The sequence below is a fragment of the Molossus molossus genome, unplaced genomic scaffold (genome assembly GCF_014108415.1).
Source record: "Molossus molossus isolate mMolMol1 unplaced genomic scaffold, mMolMol1.p scaffold_m16_p_1, whole genome shotgun sequence".
NCBI classification, from domain to species: Eukaryota; Metazoa; Chordata; class Mammalia; order Chiroptera; family Molossidae; genus Molossus; species Molossus molossus.
This window is the reverse complement of record NW_023425344.1, coordinates 210,966,776-210,986,057: the sequence shown is the minus strand read 5'-3', so window position 1 is coordinate 210,986,057 and position 19,282 is coordinate 210,966,776. Positions and strand designations below refer to the sequence as shown.

The 19,282-nt window shown below is 43.2% G+C and overlaps 2 protein-coding genes across 4 annotated transcripts in view; one reads left to right on the top strand and one right to left on the bottom strand.

The window, feature by feature from the left end:
* ATG14 (autophagy related 14) overlaps positions 1–18,987 on the top strand; it is a 41,438-nt gene extending 22,451 nt beyond the window's left edge. Inside the window, exons 5-10 of the mRNA XM_036242609.1 lie at positions 1,257–1,494; positions 4,740–4,969; positions 6,326–6,443; positions 8,156–8,246; positions 8,326–8,411; positions 16,167–18,987. Of these exons, the coding sequence (XP_036098502.1) occupies positions 1,257–1,494; positions 4,740–4,969; positions 6,326–6,443; positions 8,156–8,246; positions 8,326–8,411; positions 16,167–16,473 (1,070 nt within the window). The 3' untranslated portion in view covers positions 16,474–18,987. The remainder of the gene's footprint in view (positions 1–1,256; positions 1,495–4,739; positions 4,970–6,325; positions 6,444–8,155; positions 8,247–8,325; positions 8,412–16,166) is intronic.
* Positions 1–19,282, bottom strand: part of FBXO34 (F-box protein 34) — a 130,150-nt gene that overhangs the window by 8,993 nt on the left and 101,875 nt on the right. Inside the window, exon 15 of one of the 3 annotated variants that reach the window (XR_004956753.1) lies at positions 6,402–6,513. The exons of 1 other annotated variant lie outside the window; for it this stretch is intronic. The gene's annotated coding sequence lies outside the window, so the exon portion shown is untranslated. Of the gene's footprint in view, positions 1–6,401; positions 6,514–19,282 lie in introns of those variants that run through there. One more of the 3 variants, XR_004956755.1, reaches the window with a different exon arrangement.

Sequence of the window (19,282 nt, the reverse complement as noted above, 5' to 3'; positions counted from 1 at the left end):
AGTGGTACATAGTGGTATAAAAGCTTCCTTTGAGGGTGTTTGTCCTCATACCATTCGGATGTGGAGTTTCACAGGATTAATAAGCTATAGAAGCAGGGCAGCACGATGAAGAGCGCTTAGGACTAGAGACAGCCAGTTGTGCACTGAGTTGTGCATGCATTCTCCAAAGCCTCTGGCTCAGCAGCAGTGCTGGGACTCCTCACTTAACCTTGATGTACCCTCTTTCCTCATCCTCCCATGAAGCTCACACCAGGGGTGTGCTACCAGGCATCTGAGAACCTCCTGAAGTTGCTGAACTTACTTAGCTTGTGCATTTTTCTGATGAGCAAGTTTAAAACTTTGATCAGCTCTAATAGATTCCTAATACCAAAATACAGAAACAGCAACCACAGAAAATCAAAGACATGGTTTTAAAGCAGTGGACTTAAAATAGTGATTTCCATCCCTAGCAGAGTGACCTGGTAACCTTTTTAAAATCTAGAGAGAGAATCTTGGGATCCATCCTGGATTTAAGAAAGTACAATCTCATGCATAGGGACGGGGTCATTGATTCTTCAACTGTAGTAAAAGACCAGTTTTTTCTCTTTGATTTCCAATCTGTCATAAACTGATACCAAATACTTTATATATATATATATATGTATACACACACACACACACACACACACACACACAGACACGCACACATTATTATTGATTTAGAGAGAGAGGACGGGAGTGGGGGAGAGAGAGAGAAACATCGATGAGAGATAAACACATTGATTGGTTGCCTTCCGCACAACCCATACCAGGGCCAGGGATTGAACCTGCAACCCAGTTACATGCCCTTAACTGGAATTGAACCCTCAGCCCCTTGGTCCGCCAACCAGTGCTCTAACTGCTGAGCCAAACTGGCCAGGACCCAAATACTTTTATAATAAAATCAATTTCTAGAAAAATGATCACATGCTTGAATGTTATGGCAATGTCAAATTGCCATGTCAAAGAAAAAATTTTCTTTCTAAATTTAGTCTGTATTTCTTTAGTATTCTTGTCTGATTGATAAAAATTTGTAGACGGGCCCAGATTCATAGGCCACACTTTGAGTACACTGCTCTGGGTGGTGCTGATGGCCTGCTGGGGTCCGGAGCCCTGCTCTTCAGAACATAAATGCAGGCTGGTTGCCACACTCACAGCCTTTTACAAACACTTTTAAGGGAGTTAATAGATTCCAGGAACTATTTGTAGAGATAATTGTTGGGTGTGATTTATTTTAGATTCTGAAGGCCTTCTCAAAACCAAGGAAAAGAACCAGAAGCTTTATACTCGAGCACAACGGCATCAAGAGAAAAAGGAGAAGATTCAGAGGCACAATCGTAAACTTGGTGACCTAGTAGAAAAAAAGACCATTGACTTAAAGAGTCATTATGAGCGTCTGGCAAATCTTCGGCGATCTCATATATTGGAGCTCACCTCTGTCATTTTTCCAATCGAGGAAGTCAAGACTGGTGCGAGGTACAGTAAGCAAGTCTTTTGACTCTAGAATAGAACAGGTTCCAAAGATCAAGTATTTTCAGTTGTGTCAGCACCTTGTTTATTTGACCTCATTCTGGGGCCATTGGTTTTCCTGGTAATTGAACTGAATGAATTCTTATCTGCTTCAGCAAACACTACACACTGCATGAAGTTGGGGAGGCAGCCAAGGTAGAGGGCGGTGGCCCTCGGAGGAGCGGGGCCCAGGCTTGTGTACTCTTACAGCTTCCCGACGAATGCTGACTCACTCCGATCAAAACCATCTGATGGCTGATGTCAGCTGCAGTCCCAGTCGGGATGTTTATTAGTGAGGCAGGTTCTCAAAACTCAGAGTCTTATTTCCTTGTCTGTTAGGCAGGGATAATAAATGCCTACTTCACAGAGAAATCATGAACTGAAATGGAAGAAAGTACCTGGTGACACCTGGGATTTCTTACATGGTGACCACCTTTTCCTGGTGACTGGTTGCTGTCAAGAACGATATCATAAGTCTACTCTCTTTCTTTTTTTAACTATGTTTTTTATTGATTTTTTAGAGAGAGGGGGAGAGAGAGAGAAACATCGATGTGAGAGAAACATCTCTCGGCTACCTCCGGCATGCTCCCTACTGGGGATCAAGCCCCCAATCTGGGCATGTGCCCTTACTAGGATCAAACCAGGACCTCTCGGTCCATGGTGTGATACTCAGTCCACTGAGCCACACCAGCCAGGCCATAAGTCTACTCTTAAGCAGTAGCCCATAGATACCCTCAGGTCAAAGGGGATTTTAAAAAGCCCACAGAACAGCCCTGGCCAGTTTGGCTCAGCGGTTGAGCATTGGCCTGTGGACCAGAGAGTCCCGGGTTTGGTTCCCACTAGGGATATGTACCACAAAAAAATTAATTAATTAATTAAAAAATAAAAAAGGCCCACAGAACAGAAGCATTATGCCAAATTAAATGCTCGTGGGTGGGGGCCTACCTCAGGAGTGAGAGAGGCTTTTTAGAGGTGTCTTTGAACTTGCTGAGTGACACCATAAGCAAAGCTCACTCTCCCGAGTTAATTTATAGACAAGAAATTCTCATTGAAATTAAATGGTGGCAGACATATCCAAGGACATGTGGGGATTTGATCCTTCTATGAATCTTGTGATAGGTGAATGTGTGGGGATAGCAGTAAGTGGGCAACAGAACAGTACTGGAACAGGGGTTTTACACAGAAATAGCATCATGTTAGAAGTCTCGGAATGAGTTTAAGGTACTCTGTTCACTAGAGAAATCGGCTGCTTCCACAGTCCTCTCTCCACAGCACCTATTTTACTACAATACAAAAACCAGGTCGTGTCCATTTTCACATTGAACTTTTATTAAATAAACTTTTGTAATGGTAAAAAAAAAAAAAAAAAAAAAAAAAAGAATCCTCACAGGCCCAGGTATCAATGTTAAACGCACTGCAGCAGACAAAGACAGACACCTTGTAGATTTTAGGTCACTCGGGAGACTGACAGTGGCACACACAGTCGCAGAAGAGAAAACATGGAGAAAAACTTTCTACCTGTGCTGTTTACATTTTTTCTGTTAGTGTATACTATTATATACTGTTAATTTTTTTTAAGCTGATGGTTTTGAAGTTGTCCGTATAATAAGATTTCTTGTTCATTCATATTTCTCAGACTTGAGTGGGAGAAGGAGGAAGTAGCGGTACAGCTTAGAACGGGCTCTAGTCCCCTGTCCTGTCTTACCCGGGACAGCCAGTAGGAGTCGTGTACATGTGTTTGTGGCAGAACGAAAAAGGATCGAGAACCACTGGCCAAGAGAACAGACTCTTAACCTAGTGCAGCGCAGAAGGCCCTTCCAGTCTCCCATTTCCTGCCACTTCTCCAACGCCGTCTCCTGGCAACTTCCTTTGTGCCTTCTTCACACAGCCCCACTGCTCTCTGCTCGCAGACCCATTGTGCTCTTCCCTCCTGTGCATTTGTACCTGCCAGGCCCTCTCATTCCCATCGCTCTCTAGACCAGCACTTCTCAGGGTGTGGCCTGTGGACCTCTGTGGGCCCCTGCTTTCACAGGGTCCGTGCAGTTAAAACTATTTTTATATACTGATAATAACACTTGATTTTCCTTTTTCACTGTCAACATTTGCACTGGTAACCCCAAATCCATGGTGGCCCCTTGACACATTTCCAAGCGGTGACACCACGCTGTAGTCATTGTATCCCACCAGGTACTTGCAGTATTAAAAAAAGAAAAAGCCAGTTTGCAACAAGAATGTACTTGATGAAGCAATAGAAACTATTAATTTTTATTTCTATCTTATTGCCTTGACCCTGCACACACACCTTTTTAGCATGTGATAAGGTGGACGTGTGCACAAACCGCTTCTGCAGACCGAGTGCCTCGGTGGGCTCACGGGAAGAGCACTCGTGTGAGTTGCAAACAGTAGTTGGTTTTTTCATGGGACACTATTTTTACTTGAAAGAACAACAGAAAGTCTTGGGTATTATAGTGATTTTTTTTTCAATCCTCACCCAAGGATATGTTTCCATTTGTCTTCAGATAAGAGTGTGAGAGGGAGAAAGAGAGAGAGAGAAACAGAGAAACATCGATGTGAGAGAGACACATCGATTGATTGCCTCCTGCATGACCCCGACCAGGGCCTGGGACCGAACTGCAACCGAAATATGTGCCCTTGACCAGAATCAAACCTGTGACTCTTTGGTCTGCAGGCCACTGCTCTAACAGCTAAGCCAAACCGGCCAGGGCTATGAGTATTTTTTTTTTTAAATCTTAATCAGTGCTACATTGTGCTATGCGACTCTACTGATATTCTTGGTTTAAAAAATACAGATTTTTCTCTAAAGATATGCTATGTTAACATGTATTAGGTTTGGTTTTTAAAATGAATTAATAATTTAAAATGTTCTCAGATTTCTAGTTTAGTAAATCTCAGTAGATCTAACCCACATACACAAAAGCTCTTGGAGGTTCTCAGAAATTTTTAAACACAGAAGGGATCTTGAGACCAAAGCATTTGAGAGCTTGGTGTTTGAGGTCCTCGCTCACCCCACGGGCTTCTGTGCCACAGCTGTTTGATCTTTGTTTCTAATAGCAGCCACTTGTCTCTGCACAGTCCCCGTCCGTCCCAGTCCTCATGTGCATCTCTCCAGTGTCCTGAGTATCTGGCAGGTGTATTGCGTACTCTTTAAAACACAGTCCCTTGAAATCCTGTGTGCATCTTCTGATTTGTAGAGATCCTGCAGACGGATCTTCAGAGAGTGACAGTGCCATGACCTCCAGCACCGTGAGCAAGCTTGCTGAAGCCCGCAGGACGACTTATCATTCTGGGAGATGGGTCTGTGACGACCACAATGGGGACACCAGCATTAGCATCACAGGGCCTTGGATTAGCCTTCCCAACAACGGGGACTATTCTGCCTACTATAACTGGGTGGAAGAGAAGAAAACCACGCAGGGGCCTGGTGAGAAGCAAACTAGTCTGAAAATTTTTATACATGTATTTTTTAATTGTGGTACAATTTACATAACAAAATGAATGGTTTTATTTTTTTCACCCACGGGTATTTTTCCATTTCCAGATAGAGTGGGAGGGAGGGAAAGAGAGAGAGAGAAACATTGATGTGAGAGAGACAAATCGATTGGTTGTCTCCCGCATGACCCTGACCAGGGCTGGGGATCAAACCGCAACCAAGGCATGTCCCCTTGACCAGAATTGACCCCAATTTTTCTGTCATCAGGCTGATGCTCTCATTGCTGAGCTAAACCAGCCGGGGCAGAATGAACGATTTTAAAGGGAACAATTCAGTGGCATTTAGTAGATTTACACTGTTGTAAAACCATCACCTCTGTCTAGTTCCAAAACATTTTCATCACCCAAAATGGAAACTCAGGGGCATGAAGCAGTCACTCCCCATTCCCCCTCCTCTGAGCCGAACCCCTGGCAACCACTAATCTGCTTTCTTCTTCTTTAGTTGTGTTTATTCTGAATATTTCATTTAAATGGGATTCTATAATATGTGGCCTTTTGTGTCTGGTTTTTTCACTTAGCATGTTTTCAGGGCTTATCCACATTGTTGCATGTATCGGCATTTCATTGTTATCATGACTGAATAACGTTCTGTTGTAGGGGTATACCACATATTTATTTACCTGTGGATGTACCAAAAACATACATTTTAGATGTTTTACCTTTTGGAGGTTGATACTGCTTTACTTATAAAGTGTATTTAGCCTGAATCCCAGTTCTATAGTTTTTTACCTTTGTAAAGAGCTTGTTTTAGCAGTCGTAAGTGGAGGTTGAAATACCACAGTCGAGAAACCCTCACTTTCATTTAGTCATTCAGCAGATAGTGAGTGAGTGTGCTTTCTGTCATGCACAGTGCTGTGTACCAGTGATACAAAGGTGACCTCACCAAGACAGCTGTAGACCTTTGCCTTTGTGTGGGGAGGACAGGAAGCAAGTCGTGATGGAAACGCCATTCACTGAGTGTGTGCTGTGGGCGGGGCTACAGAGGAAGGGACCACTTTTCCATGAGGTAGTCCAGGGAGGCTCTCTGGGCACTGATTGTTCTGGTGAATAAACATTATTAGGTTCAAGCCATTCAGGCTTTCATTTCATTTATGCTGGGCCTGTAGGGCCTATTTGCTTAGGTTTCACTCAGTAACCATAACTAATGAAATATGGACCTTTTATTAGTAAGGAATAAAAGGTAACCATCAGTAATGTAATAAAATTAGAAATCATAACATAGCGGTTCATTCATATTTTTGTTGAAAATAAAGTTGTTTTGTGTATGGTTACTGTTCCTATACTTCAGACATGGAGCATAGCAACCCCGCGTACACGATCAGTGCCGCCTTGTGCTACGCGACGCAGCTGGTCAACATCTTATCGCACATCCTCGACATAAACCTTCCCAAAAAGCTGTGCAACAGGCAAGTAACGGAAGGTGGTGATGTCTTCTTTGTCGTGATCTCTTACGTTCTTAGTGTCTTCTCATTTGTTCTAGTTTAAAAAAAATCAAGAATTTAAGTGTCATTGAGACAGAAAAAGTCTGACCGTAGATGCTGAGATTAATTTCATAAGCCTCATGTGGTACAGATTTGTGTTATCTTAGAATTGCACATGAAGTGTTTGAGAAGACCACGGAGAATTCTCCCACTTGAAAAAAAAGAATGGAAGGAAAACCCAGAATATTCAGAAGGTGTGTTCATGTGCAAGAACTGAGTAAAGTGAAACACTTGAAAATTTATTTTATTTTTCTAAAAAGTAGATTTTCGAGAGAGAAACATCGATTTGTCATTTCATTTACCTATGCATTCATTGGTTGCTTCTTGTATGTGCCCTGACTGGAGATTGAACCTGCAACCTTGGCGTATCGGGACGATGCTCTAACCAACTGAGCTACCCAGACAGGGTAAATAAAAAACATGTCATTTAACATTCAAAAAAATGTAAAAGTTTATAGTCTACCCAGTTCCTACTAAAACTTTCCTACCAACCTTTAGTTATCCTTGCATTTCAAGCAAATATAAATATGTAAGGTTACCATTACCCCTCTTTTCAACACAAAACGGATCATACTGTACTAACGTGTTTTGCACCTTGCATTTATTTAACAAACATTTATTGAGTGCCTACTATGTGCTAGGCACTATTCTAGGTACTGAGAGGGTACGATGATGATGGAAACATAATCCCTGCCCTTTTGGCACTATTTAAAATAATATTTTTTATTGATTTTCTAGAGAGAAAGGAAGGGAGAGAGATAGAAACATCAATGTGAGAGAGAAACCGATTGTTTGCCTCCTGCACAGTGGGATCGAGCTCACAACCCAGGCATGTGCCCTGACTGGGAATTGAACCCAGAACCCGGACCTCTCAGTCCATGGGACGATGCTCAATCCACTGAGCCATACCAGCCGGTTAATTTTAATGAAGGAACAAATAATAAACAGTATGTCAGATGGTGACAAGTGCTGTGGAGAACATTAAAGCAGGGGGAGAGAAAGGGATGTGGAGGCAAGGAAGGGCTTGCTGTGTCTGAGTGGGCAAGTGTGTGATCGCGTGTGAACCTGAGGGAAGAAGGGAACCAGCCAGGCGGACCCTGGGGAAAGAGGCTGTGGGCAGAGAAAGGCCGTGCGGAACCCCGGGAAGAGTGATCTGCGAGGAGAGCAGTAGAGACCCAGTGCGGCAGGGGAGGTGGAGTGCGGCTGTGTGAGGCCTTGGTGGGCGGCTGCCAGCCCTCAGCTGTCCTGCATCGAGCGGACAGTGCCGCTTTCTCTGTAGAGGCACTCCAGGGTCCTGCCAGGCCTCTGCTGGCACGTCAGGGAGTAGTCCTGTACATTCGTCATTTCATTAGTTTGCAACTTTGTGTAGGATAAATTTTCAGAAGTGGAATTGCTTGGTCAAGTGTGTGTGTGTGTGTGTGTGTGTGTGTGTATTTGTAGTTTTTATAGATGCAATGAAATTGCTCCATGAAGGGGGAATAGTTTAGAAAGTTTCTAAGTACAGTTAAGAGGCAAAGGCAACAGGGTAGGTTTTATACTAGAGCGTAGTGTAAAGCACGCTCTTCAGAATGAACATTTAAACATAGAATGTCCTAAAAAAAATATATACAACTTTACAAATTATGTTTGTTTTACAGTGAATTTTGTGGGGAAAATCTCAGCAGACAGAAATTTACTCGAGCAGTAAAGAAACTGAATGCAAATATTCTTTACCTGTGCTTTTCTCAGGTATGGAAAATGTGCTGCGAACTAATTTTTAATTTCTTAACATGGTTGAAAATAGTAATCAATTTTTTGCTTTTTCTAGCATGTAAATTTAGATCAATTACAACCACTGCATACCCTCAGGAATCTAATGTACCTGGTCAGCCCGAATTCTGAACACCTAGGCAGGTAAGAAGGGTGTTTTTCTCTAAGTGGTACTGTTGTGACCCCTTTGTTGTTGTTGTTGTTAATCCTCACCTAAGGATACTATTCCATTGATTTTATTAGATAGAAAAGAGGGAGGGAGGGAGGGAAGGAGGGAGACATCGTTGTAAGAGAGACACATCAATTGGTTGCCTCCCACACAACCCCAACCAGAGCCAGAGATCAAATCTGCAACCCAGGTACGTGCCCTTGATCAGGAATCGAACCCACGATTTTTCAGTCTGTGGGCTGAGCCAAACCAGCAAGGGCTGTTGTGACTACTTTTTTTTTTATCCTCACCTGAGGACATTTTTCCATTTTTTTGTTCAGATAGAGTGGGAGGGAGAGAGAGGAAGAGAGAGAGAGAGAGAGAGAGAGAGAGAGAGAGAGAGAGAGAAACATCGACGTGAAAGGGACACATCAAGTGGCTGCCACCCGCACAACCCAACCAGGGCCGGGGACAAACCGCAACCGAGGTACATGCCCTTAGCAGGAACTGAACCGGGTCTCTCCAAACTGCAGGCCGACGCTCTAACCTCTGAGCCAAACTGGCCAGGGCGTGTTGTGACTACTTTTAAGGGGAACTGTTATATGTGTTGGCAGTGTTCAGGATCTGTTCTTCAGCCCCATCCTCTCCAAAAGGGACAGAAATAATGCAATCCTATATAGAAGGAAACAGTAACTAACTATATTTGAACCATTATGGTTCTTACATAAGCATTTCTCAGAGAAAATTAATATCAAGCATTTTTACACCTAAAACGGAAAAGAAGAGTCCCAGTGTTCCCAGAGCGGGGCCTTGTGCTCTCTGAAGATCGATGCCGTTTCTTTGAATCTACGTCTGTTTCTTCTCTAGCCTGCCGCTTGTGTGTTTCCTTCTGTGCCTGCTCATTCCTACCCGTCATAATAGTTCTTCACAATTTTTTTTGTCACCAAGTCAGTCTGGCCACCATTTGTTGGATTAAGGGTATGAGATGTTTATGGAATGAAGTATTTTAAAATCCACTGACTTAAAAACAAGAGTCAGTAACAAAAATGACCAACCAGGACCGGTCTCTGGGATCTTTTCAATTTCTCAGTCCATAAAAGCATGACATTGATGAGGCTTATCTCTGGTACCCTCCAAGAGCCCCTTCTCTGGCTGTTTATCTTTTTTCCTTTCTCTTAGCGGATATGTAAGATATGTTAATCCTTAGGTGAGGATTAACAACAACATACATTTCTGCAGATATTGCAAATAAAAGGTGGGGAAATTCTTGTGGGGTCCCTTTCCATCTTTCATTTGCTTTGACTGTGAAACCAGGGTACCAGGCTAGTGCCCTCCACTGCCCAGGATGCCTGGCTTCCTTCACTCCGCAGGAAACTCTGGAAGTCTGCCTTTAACTATTGTCTCCTGTTTCTCCCCTGCCTAAGACAGTAGTTAACTTTGGGAAAACTGTGACCTCTCTCCAGGAAACTGCATATACACCTAGAACTTGTTGCCATTCTATAGGGAGCTCATCCCCCTGACCCGAAATCCCATTCATTTAGGAGCCATAGAAACCTGTTAGAAATCCATCCCAGTGTTAGTAGTTGATTCCATAGGTTTGCTTGTCATCCTCTCTGTACCTTATTTGTAAAGGGTTCAGTGTTAGGAAATGTATCATTAGTAATAAGAACTAATATTTATTGAGCCAATCTTTATTGACAGTGGGCTAAGTACTTTACATGTCTTAAATCTAGGTAGGATTATTATTCTCACTTTACACAGAGGGTAACTGAGGCTTAGCATGACCAGGTAACTTGTGCCCACAGTCACAGAGCCAGTACAAGTGCTGGAGCCAGGTCCCAACACACGTCTGGCCCACGACGCCCAAGTAGTAGATACTCATGCTTTTAACTAGTGCACATTACCTGTCACATTCACGTATCAAAGAAGAAAAAACATAGATTAACCTGACGGATGCCAGAAAAGCAATGAATAAAGTTCAGTTCCTGTTAATAATAAAAGGAAACTACTATCAGATTTAAAAGATTATTAATAAAGGCTGTCTATCATAAATAAGTAGCAAAGTTTTACTCAATGCCATATTACTTACATAGATTTTATTTTGTATTTATCATCAGATAGAGCGGGAGGGAGAGAGGAAGAGAGAGAAACATTGATGTGAGAGAGACACATCGAATGGTCACCACCCACACAACCCCAACGAGGGCTGGGGACAAACTCCAACCGAGGTACATGTCCTTACTGGGAACCGAACCCGGGACTCTCTCATCTGCGGGCTGATGCTCTAACTGCTGAGCCAAACCGGCCAGGGCCTTACATAGATGTTTTACAGAGGCAGTCCCCTACAGTCAGGAAGAAACATTGTTCTGGTGGCCTAGCCAAGGCAGAACATTTTAACAAAGAAATAAGGTGTATTTATAATGGGAAGAAGGAAACTGAGCTAATATTATTGTAGATGGTATGATGATTGAACTGGACAACCCAAAGAACTAAGAAATATTAGAAATGATAGTACAGTATGGTGACTAAATATAAGATCAACATACATAAAAGCAGTTGCTTTCTTATGTGCCAGTAACTTGTTAAAAAAAGTAATGGAGAAAAAGCTCCTTATCCTCACCCGAGGATATTTTTCCATTGATTTTTTAGATAGCGTGGAAGAGGTGGGGAGGGAGAGGGAAACATCGATTGGTTGCCTCCCACATGTGCCCCAATTGGGGTGGGGATCGAACCTGCAACCCAGGTACGTGCCAGTGATCGGGAATCAAACCCTTCCACCCTTTGGCACTCTAATCACTGAGCCACACCAGCCAGGCACGTGTCTTGCTTTAGCAACAAAAGCTATATATTACAGAAGAGTAATCCTTACAAAGTACACATAAATCTATGTAAAGAAAATGATGACACTTAAAAAAACATATTCAACGTGTAATTCTTGACCGTCTGCCCGGCACTGTCCGAGGAGCGGCGGTGGAAGAGGCCCAGGCGGCGAAAACCCTTATGATTTCCTAGGAGGGAAGAACTCAGTATTGTAAACGTGCCGCTTCTCCCCAAAAGGAAACCTGATCGGAACTTCAGCAGGTATTTCATGGAACTTTGACAAGCTTATTCTGATGTTTAACTACTAGAAGCACAGTCTGCAAGGAAATTTTGAAAAAGAATAATAAGGGATGGTCTTGGCCCCTTTTAAAACATAATATAAAGGTAATTAAAACGTCACTGTTAGCATGCAGACAGATGGAGCAATTATAGGAAGAGAAAAAGACTAGAAAGACTGTCGTGTGGGGGACTGAATATATGAGAGGGATGTCATATAGCAGCTCAGTGGTGGCTGGCAGTTGGGTATGCATATGGGGGGGGAGTTGGATTTATACCACATTCCACAAATAGAAATTAATCCCAGACGATGTAAAAGATTAAAAAAAAATTTTTTTTTAACTATAGGAGAAAAGACAGTGTTTTATAATCACAGGTGGGGAGGGAATTCCCAAGCAAGCCATAAAACCCAAAAACCATAAAGGAAAGGAGTTACACATTTTACTGTGTAAAAAATCTAAATGTCTCTGGTAAAAGATACCATAAACAATGTTAAAAGACAAGCAACAGATAGAGTTTGCGATCTCTGTGAGAAACAATGGATTAAAATCTAGACTACTTAAATCTTTCAGGTCAATAAAAGAAATGAAAGCAATCTCATAAAAATAGAGAAAGGTATTTAAGCAGGCTGTTCACACAAAAGGAGTGCAAGTAGTCAGAATTCAAATAAAAAAATCTTAAGCCTCAATCAAGAATAAAGAAATGCAATTCAGACCAGGTTTCCACTTTTCATCTGTCAGTTGAGTGAAAAGGAAAGGCCTGATGGAGGTCTGGTGGGGGTGGTTTAGGAAGGTGGGCGGGGTTTCCTCGGGGGCCTGGCCTGCTCCGTGGGCTTGCCCTCCCTGAGGCAGCCCCCATGGAGAGGACTCTGTCCTGCAGAAGGGCACGCACAGCCAGCTGCCTCACACCTGAGCGTTCCTGGTCTGTGAACCAGGAGACCTCCCTTAGTCCGGCCTAGAGAGATTAGATTAATGATGGAACTTGGGTGGGACTTTGTTTTTATTGAGACCAGCGGAACTGAGGATTCCATCCTGAACCCAGCATGGACTTTTTTTTCCTTGAAATAAATTCAAACTTATAGGAAAATTAAAAAAAAAAAGTACAGAGACACATACATTCTTTACCCAGATTCACCTTTGTTAGTACCTTGCCCCATTTGCTGTATCATTTATGCAACCTCCCCCCCCCTCTCTTTCCCCTCTTCTCCATAAAAACACATACAAAAATATTTTTTTCTAAACTCTAGGAGGCTGACTTACATATATCATGGCTCTTGGTTCGTAAATAATTCAACGTGTATTTCCTAAAAATGGAGATATTTTCTTACTTAACCATAGTCCAGTTGTCAATAAATTTAACATTGATATAATACGTTACTCTACTTCCCATGCGCACATTTTGTCAGTGGACCAGATAATGTCCTTTACAGCATTTCCCTCCCGATCCAGTCTAGAGTCGGGTGTTGCCTTTAATCGCTAGGACTCTAATCTGCAACATTTTCACAGCCTATTGTCTTTTACAACATTCACTTTCCCCTGTTTTTTAAATAGAACTTTCATTTTGCAGTTCAGTGTTTCCTTGCAGTCAGAGTCCGGCTGTGCATGTTAGGCTGGGACACGACCTAGTTGGAGTGTCTCCCAGGTATCACATCTGGGGACCCATGATGGCCATCTGCCCTTTATTGGTGGTGGTAATTCAGTCACTCAGGGTGCTTTCTAACTTCCCCATTGTGGAATGCCTATGTGTTTCCTTCCTTGCAGTGTGTGGGAGACACTTGGAGACCATGCAGTTATCCTTCCAATCAGAATCCACCCCTGGAGTCAATATCTATTGATGAGTCTAATCTGATCCAGTCTGTACTATGGTGGTGCCTACATTCACACATTGTTATCATCCAAAGTCCAGAGTTTATGCTTGATGCTATACATTCTATAATATTTTCAAAATAATCTATTTTGCAAAAAGAGACTTTTAAGAAGCCAGAAAGATCATTTTGTTGCCTTAATAAGAATAACTCTCTGTGTCATGAGAAAATGAAAACTCTGGTTTCAGGGTCTTGAATAAAATGATGTCGGTTATTCAGCTAAACTGAAAATTAGAAGAATGATTTTATAACCTGTATTCCCCAAAGACATTAAGCAGAAAGACTTAATTATTTTGTAGTCAGTTCTGTGCGATGTGTGTGGACAGGTATGCTGGACAGGTAGCAGAGTGTGCTGGAAGTGATGGCGGAAGGGCATGGAGTGGAGCAAGATCCCAGTGGCCTCTGTGAGGGGGTCTATTTTGCTCCTCGTGGTTCTCAAAAATATCGTTGGAACTGAAATTGGCCACTGTGGGAATCATCCACTAGTTTTTTCATTTGAAGTGCTTAACTGAGCACCTGCTCCATGCCAAGTGGACTCTGCCCTATGGGATTCCAAGCAGAGAACTGGGGTCTAGGGGCTTCCAGTGAGGGACTCTGTCATTTCCCACCTGTCTCCTGGGAAAACCCTTCAAGAGGGGATCTGGAGACAATAACAGTCTCATGCCAAGAGGGACCCCAAGAGTAAATAAGGCAGCATCAGATGGGAACAGAAAGCAGGCGAGCCTGAAAGCTAGAAGAGAGGAAGCAGGGTGGTGGAGAGCTGGCCTGGGCGTGAGAGAGCCAGGGAGGCAGGAGACTTAACCCCCTGGACAGCAGAGCTGAACAGACTCAGAAGGCCTTGCATTTGGGAAAGGAGGGAGACCAGCTAAGATGCTTGAATTGTGAACATTTTTAATAGGCAGGCACCACGAGGAGAGGGATGGCGCTCGGGCAGGCTGAGGGGGTGAGGGTGGGGCTGGTTGGTGGGGGTAGTGCTACAGTGAGGACTTGAACTGGAGGACATGTTGAGGATGGAAAGGGGGTGATGGGAGGGAGGAGGGAGGAATCCCAGCTGGCCGTTTGGGTGGACTAGCTCGATACTCGAGAAGATGAGTGTGAGGTTAGAGCAGTCAGTGGAGAGCTCTGGCCAGCGGTGGGGTGTTTGGGAATGGAGCTAGGAAGAGAGGAATCTGGAAAAAAAAGTCTTTGGAGTAGACCTGCTTGCCACGGATAAGAAAAAGGGAGAAAGAAACGAGCTGTAAGGAGAACCGTAATAAAACAGAAAAGGGCCACTACTCAGAGCCAAGATACAGGTTGCAGTGGTTATTGGCTTATTCAAGCAAGTTTCAAGGGGAGGAAGGAGATTGTGGGGAGAATTTCCTCCCAATTCTTGTTCCCTTCACCCCTTGCAAAAGGAGAACTTCTGGGCAGGGTGGAGGCCTGGTAAGCTTGGCAGCCCCGGCAGCCCCTGGTCTGAGGGGCTGTGTGGAATGTAAAAAAAGACCAGCGGGAAACCCTGCGGCACATCTTCCCATTTAATTAATGCTCGTAAAGCCCTAATAACAGTGCCGAGAACAAAAACATTAGCCATGGCTGTTGCTGAGTTCCAGCTGGGAAGCAGGGTTGTCTTGGAAGAAGAACGTTTACTTGACCCTGGAGAAAGCAAGTCAGAAGGTGCAGGTCCGGGGAGGTGCACTGGAGGCCAACGGTAGGCTTTTATCACTATAAAGACTGTCAAGAACTCTGGACCTCAGACTAAAAGAGCAGGCTGTACAGCTCGAGGGTATTTCTCATTTCTCTCTCATTTTTGCTATCCTCCGTCATTTCCCCGATTACTAGTGAAACTCTTAAATGAACCGAGGCATTGGACCTTATCTTGGGGCAACTCGGACCCGTCCCATAGCTGGTTGTGGGGAAGCCCCACAGCGCTGTGGGTGGGGGACCGCCTGCCTGAAGGAAGTGCCGCCCGGCCGGCCCCCTGAGGGGGAGCTGTTGGGCCCCTGGAAAGGGGCAAGGGCAAAGCAGAGGCCTAGTGGACTTTCTTCCACACAGGGGCACTGAGGGTCGGTCACTGGGCGTGAGGCCTGGGGAAGAATGGTTATTAGATTTGGAGGGGAGGACATTATTAGAGAGCTTTGGGAAACAAATATTTTTTTCCTGAAAGATGATGAAAAAATATACACTATTGCAGAGAAATATATTCCAAATAATCATATCTCATTCTATGCTCTACACATATCCCTAGACAATTGTGATGATGCCTTGAAATATGGCAGGAACCTGCTGTCGATACCAACCCAGGAAGCTTTGCTGATATGCCTGCAGCTGTGTCATTTAGCGCTTGTGGATCGAGTTTAATAATTGAGAACTTCCATAAGGCAGAGGGCATCTTAGTTTTCTTTGTGTACCATGATAGTTGTTCCACTAATGTACCTGAGTGTATGTGTCAGGTGACTGTTTTGTCTGAATTGTCATTGGAATGCATACACGGTACAGTTGTTTAAAACAGAATCATACTTCAGACCCGAATGGATGGTCTTAGTCAGTGGGTTCTTTCATCCAGGGTCTTCACAAATCAGTTAGGTAGAATTGAGGAGAAATATGGTATTGTGAAATTACTCATTACTTGGATGGCAGTTACTTAGATAAAGAAATGCTCAATTATAGGCCAAAGTGAGTGGGTGCACTGCAGACCTGGGAACCGGGCGCAGTGACAGCTCTGGTCTGCGTGCCAGCAGGCCGCTGTCATCTGTTGCCACATGTCGTGAGAAAGGTGGTTGTCATAAAGGGACTCTTCACTGTCTGCACACAGGTCGGGACCCTTTGAAGTGCGAGCAGACCTCGAGGAGTCCATGGAATTTGTGGATCCAGGCGTCGCTGGAGAATCAGATGAGAGTGGAGACGAGCACATAAGTGACGAGGAAACTGACCTGGGCACAGACTGGGAGAACTTGCCAAGCCCCCGATTTTGTGATATCCCTTCCCAGCCCGTGGAAGTCTCACAGAGCCAGAGCACCCAGGTGTCCCCACCCACCGCCAGCAGCAGTGCCGGCGGGATGATCTCCTCTGCTGCAGCCTCGGTGACCTCCTGGCTGAAAGCTTACACTGGACACCGTTAGCAAACGTGGGTCAGACATGCCAGATTGCAGCAGGAAAGTAAACTAGTAAACTTGATGTATTTAGGTAAGATCACGCCTGGAACAAAAAGAGGTTTTAAACTGTTTTTGTTTTTGTTTTTAAAGCAGGGAGACAAGCATTTCTATTTGTCAAATGGCCTATGCTGGTGACTGACATGCTTAGAATAATTAATAGAACAGGGGTCAGAGGTCCTTCTACCCAGAATCCTATTGGTGGGAGGAGGACCAGTGCACGAGGCCAGTTCTGTTGAGGCAGAAAGTCATTTGGGCCCCTGATTACAGGCCAGAGGACCCACAGACACAGGCTGGCATGTTGGTCGTTGCGATGCTGAGACTATTCCTGATCACTTTACATTTTAGAGGCTGAATCACAAGGAAGTGATTCTTGATGATTAGGACTTGAAAGATAAAAAACTGTGTAATATGAGTTTGTTTTTATGTGATTATTTTTGTACAGAGAACCAGCAAGCAATTTGAAATACTTGATTTCTTTATAATTTGGTCATGTTTGGTTTTTAGGTCAAGGATTTTGGTTTTGTTTGGAAAAGGTAGTGTTTTTCAGGGGGGTGAGTTTAAAAATTATTTCACTTGTGCTGCTCTGTCGTAGCTCGTCAGACATTCCTGTTTTTCTTTCTCCCACACACCAAAGAAACTAAGCTCTTTTCGTCAGGACCCGCATCCGTGAACACAAGAACTTGTAGCTGCAATAATGTCCTAGAGATCTTAAACCTATTTTCTTACATTCTGAGTGGAATTAAATTCATTCTTACCTAGATTATTGAATTCCTACCATCTACACTATGTGCATTTTGAAGTTAAACTTATTTTCTACGAGTGAAAGATTTAAGTCATTAGGTTGTTCGCTAATGTAAGCTAAATGCCTGCCTGGGCACAGGTTAAAAGCCACTCAGTTACGTGGCCTTTGGTGTTCTCCTGGTGTCCAGTTTCTTTCTAAGGGATTTAGTTAGTGGCAGGTTTTTCCAGGGAAAACCATCCCACTTGTTTGTTTCCTAGAAGTTTTTGTTGCTCTAAGGACACTACCTTCCCTCAGAAAAGCAAAGCAAATCATTAGAGCTGATACTACTCTTCTCTATGGGGAAGCTCTATGGGAAGACTGATAGGAGAATTTTCAGCTAACGTGTCTTGTCATTCTCTTAGTGACAATCTTAAAAGAAAACTGTAGAGAGGCATTATGTACAAATATGTAAGTAGTTTATTTTTAATAACTGCAAAAAAAAAAAAAAAATCCTATGTAACAACTACAAAAAGAAATCCTATGAAAAATTCCTAACAGGCATTATTGCCGTATCTTGTTCGTGTGATTAGCATGATAGTACCTCAGATAAACCATCGAGGGTTTCCCGGCCCTAGCTTCTTTTCCCGTTGTAATTATTAGAGATGATACTTTGCCTCCAAATCCGAGGTGCTATTATATAGCTTTTGCTATCGATATATTTAGTGTTTGGTAGTTTTGGGTAGAATGTTGAAGGGTGTTTATTCCTGTCCAGGAGCCCCAAGTCCCTGACTATGGATTTTCCACCGTGGAGGAAACCGGCAGGCTCTGCTGGAACTGCTCAGCTGTGCTGCTGGGCTTGCGTGGTCCCATCCAGGCCAGTATTCATAGAGGGGTGCACTTGAACAAATACCAAATGAACTTAAAATCCCATGAGAAAGAGTTATCCAGGTACTTCCAACCCTCAAAACGAAGAGCTTTCTCTCAGGAGTTGAAAGATTAGGATTTGGGGCTTGAGGTAGAGACCGACTTCAGCTGAGAGATGCACAATGTCATGGTTTTCCTCAAGTAAGCCTCTTCTGAAACCATGAATGTGATGAAGCTAAACAACAGAATCCAGAGATCAACAAACCTTACAAGGATATGGGAAATGGAGGGATTGATAGGGTATATTTTGTTGTTGTTATCAACTAGAGGCACTTTACTTAGGGTTAAATGATCAAACCCTTCGTGGTTATGAACACCAACATACTGGCTTACACTGCTGAGGTATTTTGGTTTCATTATTTTGCACTGGACCCACCATGTAAATATCTTAAGTATACATTTCAACCACTGTTTTTTCTACTCTCTTTGCTGCTCATTAAAACCTTTCATGTAGGTGCCAGAACCATATGTAAACAGCGTTTTAAAAGAATTGAAGCCGGTTTTTATTTTTAAACAAAAAGCCATAGAATTTGGTCCTTTTTTCCATATTAAAATTATTTCTTCAAACACACAGTAATACTAATAAAAACCTAGAGGCACCAACAGGCTGCTTAAAATGGTCTGTTAAAGACTTTGTAGTGGAGTATGACTAAGAAAAGTTTTGCACATCTGTAAGTTAAGGCAAAAACATGCCAGCATTGGACCCAGCAGACAGGGTTCATTGGAGGATCCGGGTGCTGATCTGGGAAAGAGCACTTGGTGGCCTGCAGTTTAAAGAACGACAGTATGTGGTTCTCCTTGTGGCGTCAGGTTGCAGGAGTCTCCCACTGCTTGAGTCATACAGATGTTTCCTAAACTTTTATTGTGTTATTACAATAAATCTTTTAACAGTATTTCGCTAATATGTATGTCTTCTTTAAACTGACTATTCATTTCTTCTGATACATTAAGGGAAGCAAGAATGAGATCTGACCTGGGAGTTTTTGTATAAATTATAGGGTAATTTTTTTTTTAGAATTTTTTGCCAGGTGAGGAAAAATGCCTGCTAATACTTTTTTTAAATTATTGATCATGGTGATATTAAAGACAACGGTCCATCTTTAGTAAGCTGGGAAACCAGTTGCTTCCCAG